Below are 18,549 nucleotides of genomic sequence, written 5' to 3'. Positions count from 1 at the left end.
TATAATTTACAATTAAAAATAAAATCATTGTCTTCCTCAAATAAGTAAAAATGGGGAAAACAGTTATCAATGAGGAGTAGCCAAGAATTATGGGGTGCTGTCCTGAGACTAGGTATGCATAGTCTCATTTAACCCTCCTTTTAAACCTATTGCACAGATAAGGAAACCAAGGCACAGAAGGGTTAACTTGTCTAAGTTCATAAGACTTGGAAGTGGTTGAGCCAGGTACTCTGACTCTAGAGTTCAGATTCTAAGTCCTCAGACAAGTTCATTGGCACTCCCACTTACAGCCTCTCACACTAGAAGGAAGGCATCAGGGAAATAACTAGCATTGTTGCTGGCATTTACATAGTTTCCTGTTTTACAAATCACTTTCTCACTAGCTATTACTTATTAAAGTACTGTAACATAAGTGTTCTCTTTTTATCTAAAGAGGAAACTGAGCCTAGGGAAGTAAAATTAGTTGCTTCAAGAGTCACACTAGGGAGTGGGGGCTCTGATCCCATGTATATATATACATTTTTTGGTAGCTGGGATTGAAGTCAGGAGGGTTTTACCACAGAGTTACATCCCCGGTCCATTTCATTTATTTATTTATTTTTAAATTTTGAGACAGGGTCTCACCAACTTGCTGAGGCTGGCCTTGATCTTGCAATCCTCCTTCCTCTCTGGAGTCATTGGGATTATAGGCATGTACTGCCACACCTACCAAATGCCATAGCTTTCTCTGGGTTCTTGGCCTCCTACCCCTATCAACTCCTCATCTGGTCCAACTTCTCATTTAGCAGACAAGAATGCACATAAGAAACACATCCAGAATCAATGGCTTGCCAAGGTCACACAAACAGCCAGCATGCTTTGCATACATCCTCAGGTACCTTTAAAGATATTCTGCCATGATGATACATATTCTATAAATATGTGTTTGATGAAGTGAGCATGGGGGCAAGGCAGAGAGCTCTGTCAGCACAGCACAGAGTGCTTGCTACTACAAGCTCTTTTATTTGCAGTCGATGCACCAGAACCACTACTTCACTTAGTGCCCAGTTTTTCAGTGCTGCCCTTCCCCAGCCTCTTGGTCCATTAGCTCTACAATTATGCGTGATCAATCGAGCAAATCCATTTAGACAGCGCGTCTGGCCACTCAAGCAGTGGATTTGGTACTGAAGCAGCATGATTGCTGTATTATACAGACCTTGAGGAATGGACTTACATAAATCTCACTTGATCTTGACTTCCTATCTCTAAAGAATTCTTAAAACAAGTCTTGACCCTGAATGAACTTAATGGTGTCGGAACTTAAAAGTGCAAAGTTAGTTTTTCTGTCCAGCAGACTTTTTTTTTTTTTTTTTGGTAATAGTAAAATACCTCTCTTCTGAGTTGAGATAAGGCCTATGGTTAAGTGTGAATGAAGCACCTGCTATACTCCATCCAGGTCCCATACGTGGTGAAGGAGACTTACTGGCTGCCATGTGCACACTTGCCAATTAACTCCTCATATGTCAGATTGAGTGCCTGTCCATGAATCCTAGTTTGTTTTCTTTTCTCACAGCCTTACTATCATGGTGGGGACTGGGGCTGGCACTGCCTGGGCAAACTATAGCAGGTGCCCCTTAAGGACAAAAAGTCTGCAGACCTCTTGGATCAAACTCCAAAGGCTACTGGTTGGGCATCTATCTCCTCGTTGTTAGGTCACAAAAACACACCAGGATTCCAGGAAAAGAGCGATTTCAATGTGTTGGTCCTACTGTTACTACAGTAGGTTCACAGTACACGCCATGAGGGCAGTGGCTAGGTCTGCTTTGCTTACCTCTGGATCCCAGCTCTGAGCAGCATGCTTTGTACCTGGTAGGTTCTCAACAAACATTTGTTGCATGGCTAAATAACCTCATTAAGTTTCTATCAAACTTTATAGGCTTATGGAAACTAAATGACATTATTTAGTCACCCATCTGACCCTATGAATTTGACAGAAATGGTAGTTAGCACCGTTTTTCGGAAGAGAAAATTCAGGCTCTGTGTCACTTACAATGTGCCTAAGGTCACTCACTTGACAATCGTTAGAGCGTATATTCAAATGCATGCGTAGGAGACCTCAGAACCTACAGTTCAACCATGACATGATTTTACTATGTAGGCTTTTCCAACTCTGAGATCACTATGAAAAGTGGGTCTTCAAGGACAGATTTCCCAGTCGTTATCTTTCAACATCAACATTTTACAACAACAAAATTGAAAAGCAACGATTTACCTACGAATCCTTCTTCACCAACCAGTTTCAGGGCAATTTTGTCAGCTAACACTGAAGAGTTGCCGTGGGCGATGTTAGCAAAGGGGCCGGCATGCACAAACACAGGTGTCCCCTGCAGAGGAGAACAAGGTGAGACCCCTGAAGGCAAATGGAAGAAGGGAACCAAGATCAATTTGGGGAACACAAGGTGGGACGGACTGTTAGGTGCTTTAATGATTCAAGTCATTCTGTCTTTTTTTACATTGTTATCTTCAATGCACAAAATCTTTCAAAAATGAGTTACAACCCCGATTCACTCAAAAGACCAAATTTCTAATGTATTCTAGAACATAGTTACTCTACATTTAATGCTGAACCAGGGGCAGAAAGCTATAATACAGCCACTTCCTACTATAATTTTGATAAGCTAGTGTTAGCTGTCTCAGTGAACAGGAAATTAACAGTTTACCTTACTTCACACTGCTCTGCATCATATTTTTTGAAAGAATAAAATAAAACTCTAATGAACTAAGAGACTTTTAAATTTTTTCCAGTTAAGAAATTAGTCAACTCAAGAGAAATCTAAAGTAAGCGTAAAAAAAAAAAAAAAATCAATACAATTAATGAGTGGTGGGAATCACTGTAGGCCACCTACATAAAGATTAAGTTTAGGCTGCTTTTATTTTCATAGTAAAGTTGTTTTCTGATTTTTAAAAGTTCTGTTAAGCCTTTCTCACGGTTTAATCATCTATGTTCGAAACACAGTAACTACTAAGATAACTGAAGTAAAGAAAAATTGCGCTCATAGTAAAAATGTCAGAGTAAAAAAGACAATAAAAAAGGGTTTCACCAAAAATTTTAGATTTTAATTATTTAAGACAAAATCTGTTAATATATTCATTTTAAATGATTTTATTTTCCTTTATTGATAAAGAATTTATCCTTGTGCATTAAAGTGTTCGGGTTTTACTCTGAGCCCAGCCAGGGCCCTGATGGTCTGTGCATATGATAGCTTCGCTCCACCTGTGAAAATACAGGCTGCCCCTCTGCTGACACCGGGGAAGGCAGGGAGCAATGTGGGAGGCTGGGGGCTGAGAGCCATGGAAAATTCCCATGAACCGTGACGGGCTGTTGGCAGAACACAGTTCAAAGCTGAGGACACTGAACAACAGCAGGAAGAAGGTTAGAGAGAGAAAAATCATCTCTGAGAATAAGAGAGAGTTCCTCAAAACCACTGATTCCCTATTTCTCTATTTTTCCTCTATTTCTCTATTTTTCCTCATGATGTTCCCAGGAGGGAAAATGAGATAGGGCCCCAAGAAGCGCACAGCACCGTATGTGAAACAAAGCCAGGGCTATAAAACCCAGGTGTACAGGTTTATGGATAAATATGTAGGCTTACTGCCGTCATCTCCACCTAATAATCCACAATTGCTCACTTCTATCTAGATAAACCTTTTTTTCTTTTCCTTTTCTCTTTTTTCTACTTTTTTTTTTATGTGTGGTACTGGGGATTGAACCCAGTAATATTCTACCACTGAGCTACCTCCCCAGCTCCTTTTATTTTTGAGACAGCATCTTGTTAAATTGCCTGTATTGGTCTTGAATTTGGGATCCTTGTGCCTCAGCCTCCTGAGGCTGGGGTTATAGTTGTGTGCCACTGTGCCCAGCTAGATAAGACCTTTAAGTGCTCTGAAAAATGCATTTTTATAAAGACCCAAAAGTCCCCATCACCTCCTATTCTTGCTGGTCTGAGCACATTGTTGCCTATGGTTAACTAGAGGAGTTGGCCAAATTTAATAAGGACAAGGTCACAGGCTCCATCCTTGGATGGGCAGCTGGCCTCCCTCTACAGACTGCAACCTCACCACAGCCATCTGTCTGAGAAGCACTAGGGCCCTGGTCTCCAGGGGACACAGGTGACAGGGTATGATCGAATCAGCATAAACATTGCTTTTCCTGGGACGACCACTCCAACCAGATCTAATACAACTTAAAGTAGGAAAGGACTTTTATACTGTCGAATCTTTCTTATTTTCTAAGTTACATAACTAATCTACAAAATTGCAAAAGCATTTTGTATTTAGAAATTTTATTTTTAATTGACAGCAGTTTTATGTCTTTATGGGGCACACTGTGATATTTTGATACACACAGTAGAACGATACTGCAGTTAGGCTTTGGAAAGTCCCCCAAAGGCCCATGGGTTAAAGGCTTGGTGTCCAACTTGGCACTCTGAGGGCCTACCAGAAGTTTACAGTCATGGGTAGAGTCTCCTTGAAGGGATTGTGGGACCCTGACCTCTTTCTCTCTGAGTTCTGACCATGAGGTGAGCAGCTCTGCTCTGCCCTGCACTCTCACCATGGTGTGCTGTCTCCCCAGAGGCCCCAAAACCAACAGGGCAAACTCACATCATGGACTGAAACCTCTAAAACTGTGAGCCAAACAGGGCTTTGGTCTTTATACATTGATCATCTCAGCTATTTCTCATAGTAATGAATAGCGAGCAAATATACTTTCTATGAAGCTAATCACATATCCATCACCTTACATATTTATCAGTGAGTACATATACAACCTATTCTTTGGGCAACTTTGAAAAATATAATGCATTAATATGAACTATGGTCACCTTGCTGTGCAACACATCCTAAGAACTTATTCCTCCTGTCTGACTGGAACTTTATGTAGAGTGTGGCCAAGATCTTCCCACTCCCTCTCACCCTCCAGCCCCTGAGAACCACCCTTCTGTTCTCCACTTTGCAAAATCATGTTATAGTTTTGTATAAATAAATGTGGTTCTAGCTAGAAACTATAGAACCAGATAATGTGTGAGCACATGCAAGAAGAGGCTAACCTCTTCTTTGCATGAAAAACTAAAGGCCCAGAGAAGCTAAGGGAATTCTTCAAGGCCACACAGGGGATGGATGATTAAATCAAGACTCAGGCTCTGGTTCTGAAACTCCCAGTATGGGGACTGAATGAAAAAAAATTATTAAAACAGCATTGTTAGACATTCATACTCAGGAATACATATACATTCAATGATGGGTGTAGCTGTAAAATACAGTACTCTTGAGTTCAATTCAGGGTCTAAAACAAGCTATGTCTAATTCAAAGGTATAAAAATATTTTGAGTTCAGTATTTTGTTTTCTATAGAACACTTAGAAAAGTAAAACAGGAACTATCTTAGCTTTTCATGATGAAAAAAACTATGAACTATCTCCATAACACACTTTCCAAACATTTTATGAGATTGACACTTCAAATAGTCGGCTGCTTACCAACTACTTATCTTCTGGCAACCTATGGAGAGGTGGCCCTTGATAAACTGCTAGGGGACTAACAATCAAGTGTGTTCAACAGGGAGTACTGGAGATTATCCCAACCACGTGGTGCTGGTTCTGTAGGATGCTGGAGTTAGGGGGTCACGGGGGCTTCCACCAAGATTAAAAAGGAAGGCCCGGGAGGCCAAAGTGTGGCAGGTTGGCATCGCTGCAGACAGCCCCTGAGAGAGAGATGCACAAAGATGTGAGAAGGAAGACAAGCTGTGGTGGAGACCCCAAGATGAAGAGATGCCAGTGTAGAGGAACTTCTGCAGAGGAAAGTTGCCGAATCAAGCAGCAATAGGCCAAGAGAGAGGCCCTGCGGACTGCAACCAGCAAGGCCACAGAGACAGAGGTACACATGTCATTTGGAGGGACCATCATGCCATGTGCCCCAGATGCTAGACGTGGAGCTACAGGACTTGTTTGCCTGCCTGGGTTTTGCTCTAGCTTTGGCCCCATCCTTTCTTTCTATGCCCCTATTTCTCCCTTGTGGAATGCAAATGTTCACTCTGCGCCATGACACATGGGACATATGGAACTTGCTTTTGATCTTCACAGGGGAAAGCATCAAGAGTTTGCCTTGAGTCTCAGATGAGATGTTGGATTTGGACTTCTGGGCAATGCTGGGACTCTTGAGACTATGAGGACCCTTGGAAAGGGACTAAGTGTATTTTGCATTGTGAGACGGCCATGAGCTTTTGGGGGCCAGGGGCAGAATGTTATAGTATAGATATGAGGCATCCCCCAAAAGCTGATGAGTTAGACAATACAAGAAGGTTCAGAGGTGAAATGACTAGATTGTGAGCACTGTCACCTAACTGGTGGATTAATCTACTGACATGATTGACTGGGTGTAACTATAGGCAGATGGAGTGTAGCTGGGAAAGTAGGTCACTGGGGCTGTGCTTTGGGGGCTTATATTTTGTCCCTGGTAAGTGGAGCACTTTCTCCCGCCTCCTCCTGCCCTGCTTCCTGGTTGCCATGTCCTGAGCTGCTTCCATCCACAACGCCCTTCTGCTGTGATCTGCATGACCTCAGGTCCAAAGCCATGGAGTTGCTTGACCATGGACAGAACCTCTGAAACTGCGAGCCAAAATAAACTTTTCCTCCTCTAGTTGTTCATGTCAGGTCTTCTGATCACAGTGATGTGAAGCTGACTAAAACACTAGGAATCAAAAGTCCTATTTTCTATTTAAGTTTGGAAGGCATTTTTCCCACCCAAGTGGGAAAAAGGTCCCATCTTTATAACTGTCCCTACAGGTCTGAAATTCCAGGTTCAGCAGATTCAGAACAAGAGTCAGGTCCTCAAAAGCTCAGGAATGGGCAGAGGAGCCAGAGAAGGATTTAGAAGAAAAGCCAGTGAGAAGGTCCAGGAGTTAGAGAAATGGGTGCTTCAGAAGGAGGATGTGGGCAGCTGGGTCAAGCCTGGTGAGGGTCAGTTAAGAAAAGGACAGAGATAGGAAGACTTGGTCAGAAGGAGGGAGAGGCGACCTTGACAAATGCTGTGAGGGGAGGTGGAAGCTCCCATGTCAGATAAGACATGGACGTAAGGAATACAACTGCTCCAATCCTCTGCCCCTTAGCTGAGTGTGGATACAGGGTTGCAGGACGCTCTGGGATGGTTTGCTAGGTTTTAAAACAGCCCACTCCAGGGCATGTGTGCACACTGGTGAGATGATCGGGAGAGAGGGAGGGAGGACTCAGGTGAGGTGGGGAGAGGCCTCAGCCCCTGCAGACCCTACTCTGCATTCATCACAGGTGTCACTGAACAGGTGGGCAAGGAGGCACACAGGTGCACACCCCACAGCACCTGCCCCTTCATTCGCTCTGATGTTCCTTCTTCAGCCCTTGCCTCCAACTCACAGGCCGGGTGTCTACTCCAGGTCTCCTGTCTGCCTGCCCACCACGGCGGAGGCTCTGAGGGCAGGTACTCTGTACTGTTCCCTGATGTGTCCCAAGCACCTGCTAAGAACTGGTCCATGTTATGTGTTAAATAAATAGTTAGTCTTCACAGTACCCCTCTCTGTTTAGTTGTCGCGCCTGCCCCCATTTGCACTGGAAGAAAACAGGTTGAGATATTAAATAACTTGCCCCAGGTCACAGCTGCAAATGGCAGGGTGTCCATTCAAACTCAGCTTCATACCAGCTGAATGAATGGATGGGTTTCCATCCATTTTGACCCCCAACATTCTTGCCCTCTGGTCACCTCCACCTCCCTTTTCCACTGCAGCTTGAAAACAAATACCCCATCTGCACCACTGATGAGGCAAATTTTCTCCCAACTCAAGCCTAGTGACATCTGCAGGGAGCCAGAAATCACCATGGTGGAAATTTTTACACCATGGCGACTGGCAAATGATACAGAGGAGAGATTTTTCTCCCCCAGAGGGCTGTCTGTGAAAATCCTTACCCATACCACCAGGTTCCCCACCCCAAGCCCACCCTCGCACTTGAGTTCTGCTCAACCTGACCTGCATGCTGCCTTCTTATTTGGGTTCAAATCCTGGGGTCTAATTAGCTAGGAGGAAGGAATTAGACAATTGCTAAACCAGATGAGTGACTGGAAAACTAGATTCAAATAGACACTCTCATTATGAAAAAAATTCAGTTTGGTAAAGACAGGACAAAAAATTCAGTTCAATATTTTTGTACAAGAGTTCAAAAGCCAAGCAAGCACAGCACACTTTCCTAGAAAACACTTCTTAGCATTTATAATTCTATGAGAAAAAATAAGCAAACCAACCACAAAATCCAAAACCCAGTGATTATGAAGGATTAAATTAAGGAAAGAAACCAAAGGCAAAACAGAAAACAACATGCCAATGCACCTGTGCAACCTATTGAAAATTAAGGCAGAGATCAGCTTCCCAAGTTTCCCTCTGATCCTTAAGCCAAGATTTGAATCATATCTAAGAATCTATAAATTCACTTTTATCTTTTTTTTCCCAGTGATCAAGAAGTTCTTTGGATGCTCCTTGCCTGGCTCATAGTGGCTGGCCACGCTCACGTTCCACAGTGACATCCAGGCAGTCCAATTAAGGTAAATGCTGTAAACAGTTTCCATGAAAAGAAAATCACTTACTTCCAGGGTCTGCATCAGATTTGGTTTTATTGCATCTTTCATCAAAACTGTCAAAGCACCTGTCACCCCCTACAGGAGAGAAAAAAATCATTTAGATTACTGACAAAAGACCATCAGGCAATGTTGAATCTCTTGGCTGTTTCTCCTCAGCCTGCTTTCAAGGTGGGCATTCCTAGGCTGCCTTCACCCCTGGGCTGTGGGGGACACGGCACTGCGGCTTCTGTCCACCTCTCCCCGACCAGGGCCAAGAATGGGTGGCAGCCAACCCGAGATGTGAAGAGTGTGAGGACACAGGAGTCCTTGATCTTCCCAAACCCTCCTTGATGGCATTTAAGAGGCTTCCCATGCAAAAGACCTCTCAAGCCACCTCCAAGTGCTTTTTGGCGATTTAGGCATATTATGTTTTCATTACCAAAGGCTTCACTATTGCCTGAAGAAATAAGAAGTGAAGCCAGGCTATTACAGAGCGGGAACAGGAGAGGTCAAGGGAACTGGCTATGGGCCCAGGCTGGGGGCACCCTGTAAGCCCTGACCCATAGGAGGTGCCCCTGAAAGGCTCCTGGCTCACATGTGAAGGGCTCCATGTGTGTTCCCTCTCTCTAGAGTGAAGCTGATGCCACCTTTACACAAAGAGAGGCTGCTTCCTTCCACCCCTAGAAGCGTTCCCCCAGCCCCCTTTAGAAGGAAGGAAGCAAACCAGGGGTGAAGCCTGAGAATTAGCAGGGAAAGTGCCCAAGAATGTCACCAGTCTACAATTTTATTTTAAATGAAATGCTACCATTTATTTCTTTTTCCAGAAAAGAAAAAAATCCCTTCTCTCCTTGCTAAAGACCCCGCACAGGATCATGCTTTTTTTCAACACACCGGTCAGCAGTTATTGGGTGAGGCAACCGCGTGAGCCAAGGCCTGGTGAAGTAGCTCTGAAGAAAAACAAAAAATAAGGTGCCACTCCTTGCTGGGCACAGCGCCAGAGAACACACAGCAGCACTTCACCACGTCCCCTGATATGACACCGAGGTGCCAGAATCCAGAGAATCCGCACCACTCCAGAGTGCAGTACTTTCTCCCTCTGCTTCTCTTGCCAAACACATTGTTTCTCTCCTGTGTGATCAGTTTCTATTTTTATAATTATCGTTTAAGATTTATAAGAAGCCAATCCATTTTCTTCCTCACCATGGAAATATATATCACAAGAAATGTAACCACCCACTATGAATACAGGAAGACGGCAAGGGCTCACAGACATTCGTCTTCTGTTTGGAACAGGCGGGAGAAGAGCAGGAGTTTGCCTACGTTTGGTTCGCTATCCTGGCATGGACGTGACAGCCCCATCAATCCAGATCAAGAGACTAAGGGAGGAAGGGGGCTGACCCTTCTACTGGCCTTCTACAACCTGTGTCCATGGTAGGGAGAGCCTGGACATACTCTTCCAGGGTATCTCAGAATTAAAGATCTGGAAGAAACTTCAGTAGCTCCTAAACTCCACCTTCCATTTTCTACCTATGACCAAGGATCAAATGCTGGATGAAGCACAATTTAAAGAAATTAGGCACTTTTTGCAAAAGAGATACGCAAAAGAAATGTAGAAGGCTACGCTTTGGATTTGGTCTGAATCTGGGGTATTTTAGTGCTCTTGAAAATAAATTAAAGAAACACTATTTGAGGATTAAGATTCAAACTACTACTGACATATTTGTTATTACCCAAGATTAAAAAAATACAGAGAAATATATTTATACAGAAACTGGTTAGAGATGGTGAGCTTTTGGTAATTAAAAAAAAAATGGCATTTTTTCAGCACCCTGAATTTGGGTTCCCTCTGTAAGTTTTCTACGACATACTCCACGGGGCTGCTGATGTAAACACGTGTATTCTACCTGACAAGATCTACCAGATGAGTCACTCGGATTCGTTTCTTCGAAAGTAGCCCCAAAAATCATCAAAGCACTTTGGCAAGAGATTCAAATTACTCCCTAAGCCCTTGGAATTAATGAATAAAATATTACTTTGCCTGTGTCTTTCCACAACTCTTTTTCAAGAGTCAGTCTGTATTTGAAATTCCACGCGTCTGTGACTCCACATGTGGGGAAGCTTCAATGGACAAGAATGGCGTTGAATAGGCCTGTGCCATCCCCACGCCCTGGGAGACAGGCGCAGGCAATGAAACCGCTGCTGCACCGCTGGGGTTCACGTTAGCAGGGGAACAGGAGAAATGAGATTGGGCAAACGGGAACAGGCAGGAGGAGTCAGCAGGGAGCCATGACACTATTAGAGCTTTACAGAAAGCGTCGCTCCACTCAGAAGAAAGGTCGGAAGAGTAAGGTTGAGCAAGCTGAGATGTGCTTTTAAAACATGAAACCCAAACCCAAGACACAACGTTAACAAGCTGGGGAGCAGGCTGGTGCCAGAATGTGCCGGTTTTAACTTTATCTTCCCTCTGCAGAACCACTTACTTCTGTGCCTTGGAAAGGTGATTTGCCCTCGATTTAAAAGGCAGGTACATTTTGTACATTTTTTATAAGCCCCCAACCGCTGGGGAATGACCTCACCCTACCCTAGGCAGAAGCAGGGATCAAGATCTGCAAAAATGGAAGTAAATTTGATGTGTTTTGTTGCAGCCAAGCAGTCACATGATAAATGCTCATGAGAGCACTGTGGAGCTGGGAAGCCAATAACCTGGGTGCAGAAGCTTTCTGCACCCCATCACACGAGGAAGAATCTCCATTCTTTTTTTGGGGAGATACAAGGGATTGAACTCAGGGGCACTCAACCACTGAGCCACATCTCCAGCCCTATTTTGTATTTTATTTAGAGACAGGGTCTCACTGAGATGCTAAGCGCCTTGCTGTTGCTGAGGCTGGCTTTGAACTCAGGATCCTCCTGCCTCAGCCTCCCGAGCCGCTGGGATTACAGGTGGGGCCACTTTGCCCGGCCAGAATCTCCGCTGTTTGGATGGACAATGAGCTCTCTGAGTCATACTCACCAAGTCGTCTGCGGTTACGGGCTGCCCGTTTTTGTCACTGGCCACCACCATTCTCCCCAGCCGCTCCTTCATGTCCTTAAGGCTGTCAGTCAGGGCCAACACTGCCATGATCTCACTGGCCACCGCAATGTCAAATTGCGCCTAAATAGGCCAAAGCAAAGGTCGTGGTCAGCTGCAGAGCCATCACAGGATGGCTGTGTCCACAGGGCATTGGACTTCAGCAAGTTGGAGGCCATCCTCAGTGGCCGTGCTCACACATGTAGCAGTTTTCTGAGTGTGCAGAGTGCACAACGTCTTGTGCTTGGTGCATCTAGGGTAGCCTCCCTGGCATGACCACACTGTCACTGTACTATTGAGCCAGGATTTGGCTATGGGGACTGTTAGACCTGCTCACAGCACCATGTGTTTGGCTACTGTACTCAGACTTGAAATTAAGTTTTAAAGTCATTACCCATCTACCGTGTGTCTCCACCACCAGGCTGGAAGTGCCATGAAGGCAGGGGTCATACTGAAGGATTCACTCAGGCAGGACAATATGTGAAACCCAGTAGGTGCTCAATGCATGCTGACTGAATTAATGAACAGCCGACTAGCTACCTCCACTGTCTAGGAGGTTACATTTGTGTGTCCAGTAAAGAGATGAGGAACAGAAGGTAAAAGAAGAGGGTCCCTCTGGGTTGCTGCACGGGAGACTAGTTGCCCAGAGTCAGAGCTCAGCAGAGCTGTCAAAAGGTGGCAGCAGCAAAGCCAGGGAGCAGTGTCTTTTCTGTGAAAAGTTTCTAAGACTTCCTGTTCCTCTGTCTTGGCTCCGACTCCAGGTTGTGTAAAGTCCAAGGGGAGCCAAAAGGGACCCAAGGAATGTGTGCCGCCCCCTCATGATTCCAACACGAGGAAAGTCTGGACAAAACCACATCATTGAGTTCCAGCTTAATTCTCTTCTTCCCAAGGGGACTGTGAGCCAGACAAGCGCAAGTTAACAGGGAGAAAATGGCCATGCCCTGGTGGGGCTGCCTTAGGAAGTCCTTTATTACCCATTTCCACCACTGACAAATGAGGAAATGAAGAAAATAAGGAGCTTTCTGGCTCCTTCCTGGTTAAGATTGCATTAGTCACTGACTCAGTGAAAAAAACATCACCTGAAAGTCAAATACAGCCATACTCAATTATTACTTTCTCAGTATAACAAATTCCAAATGCAAGTGATTTTTTTGTAGTATGAAATCTAGGACTCTATACCATTATATTATAAATCATGCATATAAGAAAATGAGTAAAATATTGAGATTTTCCTATATAAAACATGAGACTGTGAATCTCTTACAACATTAACTGTGTAAATAAGAGGAATTTGTAATATATATAGTTTTTCATTTGTATGTTGCAATTTCAAAATTTTGCAACTTAAGCAATACCAAAATAATAATAATAAAAATAAAAGAAACAAATTGGGCCAGTTTAAATATTACTATTCACTTTACTAATTGTACCATGCACATTATGCAGAATGGGTGCTATACATATTATTTTCACTATAGCTTATTTAGGATTATGTAACACTGTAAACACCCTACATGTCCACCAAGAGAGAACTGGATGAATCAATTATGGTACACTTATGAGATGAGATGTTGTATAACCATTAAAAATGATGATGTAGCCATGTGCAGTGGCACATGTCTGTGATCTTGGTGGCTCAGGATGCTGAGGCAGGAGGATTGCAAGTTTGAGGCCAGCCTCAGCAACTTAGTGAGACCCTGTCTCAAGATAAAAAACAAAAAGGGCTGGAGATGTGGCTCAGTGGTTGGTGCTGGTACCAAAAATAAAAAGATGACATAGGTCTACCTTTATTGACATAAGATAGTCTCCATAGCCTATGGTTTTAAAAAATGTAGCTAAATCTTTTAAATGATTCTTTTTTTGCTTAAAAGTATATCTAAAGCAATATGAGATATAATCTTGAGCAAGTCAGTTAACAACCCCACTTTTTTTTTTTTTTTTTTACTGGTAAGTCAGATTTATAAATTGAATGTGCTGAAGTACGTAGGAGCCTGTCAATATCAGTCACACAGTACACACATCACAGTCACTGTTCATCTTCCACCTCTCCCCAGCCTAAGCAAACAAGAGGAAAGTTGCAGAACAAAGGATAAAGACCCTTGTTGCTGTTCCCTTCTTTCCTAATCCTGTTTTCAGAGGCCATGAGTGCCAGGGTTCATCTTTCCACTTTCCATTTTCATAATAATTAATAGTAATAATAATTTAATAATAAATGTCCTACTGTATAATAAATTTAATAATAATTTAATAGCAGTAAATGTCCCACTGATGGACATTGGGGATGTTTCAAATTTTCATCAGTACAAATGAGGCTTCATTTTATATCCTTAAGAGTTTGTTTTTATCTTTGTTTCTTTTTCTTTCTTATATTTCTTCTCTTTCTCTTCCAAAATAATTTTCGTCATTAAGTGGTAAGTGTTGGATCATTTCAAATCTTAATACTAATGATTTTCCAAAAAGGCTTTGCCAACTTCTTCTGTCCCTGACACTATACAAAGTCTCTGTTTCCTTGCAACCTCATTAACACTTAGTATTGACTATGCATGTTTTGGTCAGCTAGCAGTGTGTAGCACTTCACTGTTCTCATTTGCAGTTTTACATGCTGGCATTTTTCTCCTGTATCTGCATTGTATTTATGTGTTTAGAAAAACGTATCGAACACCTGCTATTACTGCTGTGTTCTGTCCAAGTTCTGTCCCAAGCGAAGGGAATATGGCCATGAATACCAAAGGCAAAGCCCCTGTCCTCATGAAACTCCCACTGAAGCAGGAGAGGCTGAGAAAAACATGATAAGCAGATGTGTGTTGAAGTCCAGCAGGGAAGGAGAGAGGGGCCTGGGGATTTGCATAGGTGGCCAGGGAAGACCTGACTGTAAGAGCAGAATTTGCCTTTTGCCGCCAGATGCTTTTTTGGTTTGGCACATGGATCTTTGCCAGGTGTGTTATGAAAATCCCCTCCCAGGCCTTTACTGTCATCATTTAATGTTTTTATATGTGTCACTTTTTTATGTTGGAGATTTTCGTTTTACTTTTTAATCATGTCAAAATTATCTCTTATCATTTCTGCATCTTGTGTCAGCAATGGTTTTTTATCTGCAGAACTGAAGATGTCTAACTGTTTGAAATCTGTCTGTGTCCAAGTTCTGGGACTTGGAGGAGGAAGGCAAATGCATGGGCTTAGTTTGTCTTCTTGATCCAATCCCCATATTCACTTTTCTATTATTTCAAAAGTTCCCAAAGCCTATTTGGTATGAGGACTTGTTATTACAATAAAAGTTACTTCCCTCCTCCCCACTAATACAGACTTAATATGTAAAGGCAATAAACCTAAAACTATCCAAAAATATGAGGTTTATTATAAAAAAAAGTCAGAGGCCTGCTGCACCTGGCTAAGAAATTATGAAATGAATTTCTATTCCCAAAGTGCCGCTGACCCACTCAGAGACCCATTAAAAGGAGGGCGGACGTCATCACTTCTCTTCTATACTCTCTGTGGAAGAAAGCCATTCTCCTTTGAAAAACTCAGTGCTGTTAAGCCCAATGACTAGCTGTTGTTCTTTGGTTTATGAAATTCAAGTGTCTGAGATTTTTATTCTTCTGTGGTGATGCAGATGCATCACCTGCCCCCAGGCTCTCTCAGTCCTGCACCCTGAAGAAGCAGGAGAGCCCCTGCCACCACAGGGGGGTGGACGAGAAGGGAAGGGAAGAGGCAAGAGCAGAGAGGGAGGGAATCAATGTAAGTGACCCAAACAGGGCCACTTCCGGGAAGACAGCGCCACCTACCTGCCGGGAATATCCCTTCTCCGTGCTGGCCTGCCCAATGGTTATTTTTCGCAGAAATCGGTCATTGGTATCCAATACTGAAAGAGAACAGATTACTTGTTCTATCAACAGGTGTGGACTGGGCGCCTAGGGTGATGCTAAGCAAGTGGCAGGAAGGGAGATCAAATGAACAAGACATGTCTGCAAGTGGTATAGCCTGAAGAAGATAAAGGAGGTGATAGGAAGAGGTGGGGTGGGCTTGGACACCCTTTCCGATTAGATAGCAAGGCAAAGCTCAGAGCATAAGCCAGACCCAGAAGGGTGCATGCGGTATGACTGCACCTATCTGGGACAGCCAGAGAGGGAGATTCATGGAGACCCAGCACAGAACTGCTCCCAGGGCAGAGTGGAGTTGTTACTTAATGGGTACAGAGTTTCCGTGAAGGATGACGTTCAGAGTGCACTCGGTGTCATCACTGGGGATTTATTTGATGCCACGAAGTGTATAGCGAAGACGGTAACACAATTTACTAAATGTATAACATGCACGGACAAAAATGGTGACAGAAATTACGTAGGTGTACCCGGAACTTGAAGCATCTGCAGGATGAAGAATGTTGATCTTTCTTGACACATAAAGCACCAGGGAGGCTCCTGCCCGGCCTGCCTTTGATGCTCCCTGAGCCGGCTGCCACCGTTTTGTCTGTCTCTCACACACTATAACTCACACTACAGCACATATTAACCTCCTTTGTGATTTTTAAAGATATAAGCAGAGCATTTAAAAATGAAAGGACTACTTCTCAATCTTATCTCTAGCTCATACTTTTATTCCCAAGACGCACAGCACAGTTGTCTAAAGTAAAAACATCTTTCCCGATGTGCAGCTATGCAATGTTGGCACCAGACTGAAGCGATCTCCTTACTGAATTTATTTAAAGTCAACATGGAAATTCAGCTGTTCTTTGTTTAGTAAAGAGAAAACAAGCAAAAGGTTAGTAAGACCAACTATGAATGGTGGCATCCAAAGTCTGTCTGTGTTTTTTACATGGTAGATGAGGGCATCTCACAATCCACCACGACTCTGATAAACAGGGAAAGGTATGAAAGCATCATTGATACCAGAAAGAAACATGAAGGTTCAACCCACAGGAAAAACAGAGAGCCGACAGCAGCCGCCCTAAATTGACAATACATAATTCCTGGCCTCTAAATGAGAGAGGTGCAGGTGGAATAAGGAACATATTCATTCCTTCCTGGAGCAGGCAGTGAGAGCCTATTCTGTGCCCAGTCCTGTGCTGGCTGTCCAGGGGCCCAAAAGTGCAGAAGATGTCATCCTGATGGATGGAGCTTCCTACAGGGGAGATATGGACAGCACCAGGAGAGTGTGGAAGGACGGGGGTGGGACCACGGGACGGCTTTGTTGTTTCATTCTTTGCTCTGTCAGTCCTTGAGCCCTTCAGTGGCTAACTCTGATTTGTCTTGTGCTCTCCACCTGGGATAGGTCCACTGTTTTGACTTCCTGGGAAAGTAGAGCATCGACTCCCTACCATGGCACTGGGGCAGTGTTGGGGACCAGAAATTTGAGGTGGACTCACAGAGGATGATGGAGGCTGGTGGGCTTCAGGCACGATTGGGAGATGGGCATGTGAGGGAGAGGGGGGAGGACGTAAGCCTGTGACACTCCCCTGGGGGAGCATGGGTGCTCAAAGACGCAGGGGCTCCGACCTGCCCAACTGTGCAAAGTCCTGCTCTTGGTCCTCTGGGAGCAACAGTGGCTCAATATCCACATTTTCTTCTATGTTATATGTTTCTAGAAAAGTGTATGATTTCTGATTCCAACCTGTCCCTGGGCACATGAGACCTAATAAGTTTCTGTACCAGGCACAGGATGAAACAATCAGCATTTGTAGCCAGGTTGACAGGAAGGGGTGACCACTAATTGGTTTGACATCCATTTCACCTGAGGTGTTTCTCCATCTCTACTAAGGACCTAGCGTCCCCTCCAGTTATCCAAAGTAGCTACTCTATCACAAGGATTACCCTAGTTCCAGATGGAAGCCAGAAAACCCTACTAGTAATGTCCTCAATTCACATGTGAGAGTCCTATTTCTCATTTTAATTTATGATGACCAGAACGAAACTACTTATCGAATGTCAGTTCAAATTCCTCTTGCTCACATGGCTTGTCCATTGCAATACAGTTTTCTTCATTTAGTGCCTTGAACAGGAAAATAATTTTAGTGTTTTTTTTTTTTTTTGGGAATAATTTTTTAAAGTTGTCACTTCCATGAAAATCAATCTGTAACCACAGAACACTTCAGCCCCGCCTTCCTTCTCAGAGAGAATCCAATCACGTCCTGGCCCTAGGTGTAAGGGGTGATGTGGCTTCTCTCTTCAACACCATAGCTGAGCCACTATTTCTGATGTCTGCCTTGGTTGGAGCCCCAAAGCAGCTGTGTAGAAAAATTTCTCTTGGCATATCCACACTCGTGGTTCAAAATATACTGATTTCCATCCGTATGATTTTTCTCTCACCAGTGAATTTCCCAAAAAGTTTTTTACACATTTAAACATAATGGCATTTTAACAATTAATCTTCCTAGTTTTAATATATATATATATATATATATATATATATATATATATATTTTTTTTTTTTTTTTTTTCCAAACAAGAAGGCTGCTCAATAAAATCCTGTTAAAAATGCTATTGGTCTCTTTGAGAGGCCCTGGGTTTGATGCCCAATACTGTGAAAAATAAAAAATAAGAAATAAGTAAAGTGACCATGAAACTAAAGGCTAACAAAGTAGAAAATGTTTATGCCGTGAATGAAATTAGTTGAATATAAAATCTATATACCTAGATTATAACAGAAGTATATACAAAAAAACAGATGCACCTCTGGGCATGGTGGTGCAGGCCTGTAATACCAACTTGGGAGGCTGAGGCAGGAGAATTGCAAGTTCAAAGCCAGCCTCAGCAAATTAGCAAGGCCCTAAGCAACTTAGGAGATGCTGGCTCAGTGACAGAGCACTCCTGGGTTCAATCCTTGGTACCAAAACAACAAAACAAAATCAAAACCAAAAAAAAAAACAAAAACAAA

At 43.4% G+C, this 18,549-nt stretch overlaps 1 protein-coding gene across 2 annotated transcripts in view; it reads right to left on the bottom strand.

Annotated features, from left to right (window-relative positions):
- The window catches only part of Mthfd1l (methylenetetrahydrofolate dehydrogenase (NADP+ dependent) 1 like), a 190,308-nt gene that overhangs the window by 111,162 nt on the left and 60,597 nt on the right, over nucleotides 1-18,549 (bottom strand). For both annotated transcript variants that reach the window (XM_058573639.1, XM_046427403.2), the window contains exons 17-20: nucleotides 15,465-15,541; nucleotides 11,626-11,766; nucleotides 8,643-8,711; nucleotides 2,252-2,363 (exon numbers count right to left, since the gene is read on the bottom strand). In XM_058573639.1, coding sequence (XP_058429622.1) covers nucleotides 2,252-2,363; nucleotides 8,643-8,711; nucleotides 11,626-11,766; nucleotides 15,465-15,541 — 399 coding nt within the window. The remainder of the gene's footprint in view (nucleotides 1-2,251; nucleotides 2,364-8,642; nucleotides 8,712-11,625; nucleotides 11,767-15,464; nucleotides 15,542-18,549) is intronic.

The sequence above is a fragment of the Marmota monax genome, unplaced genomic scaffold (assembly GCF_021218885.2).
Source record: "Marmota monax isolate L192 unplaced genomic scaffold, Marmota_monax_Labrador192_F-V1.1 WCK01_AAM20220418_F8-fsc00114, whole genome shotgun sequence".
NCBI classification, from domain to species: Eukaryota; Metazoa; Chordata; class Mammalia; order Rodentia; family Sciuridae; genus Marmota; species Marmota monax.
This window is presented reverse-complemented; position numbering and strand designations above follow the sequence as displayed.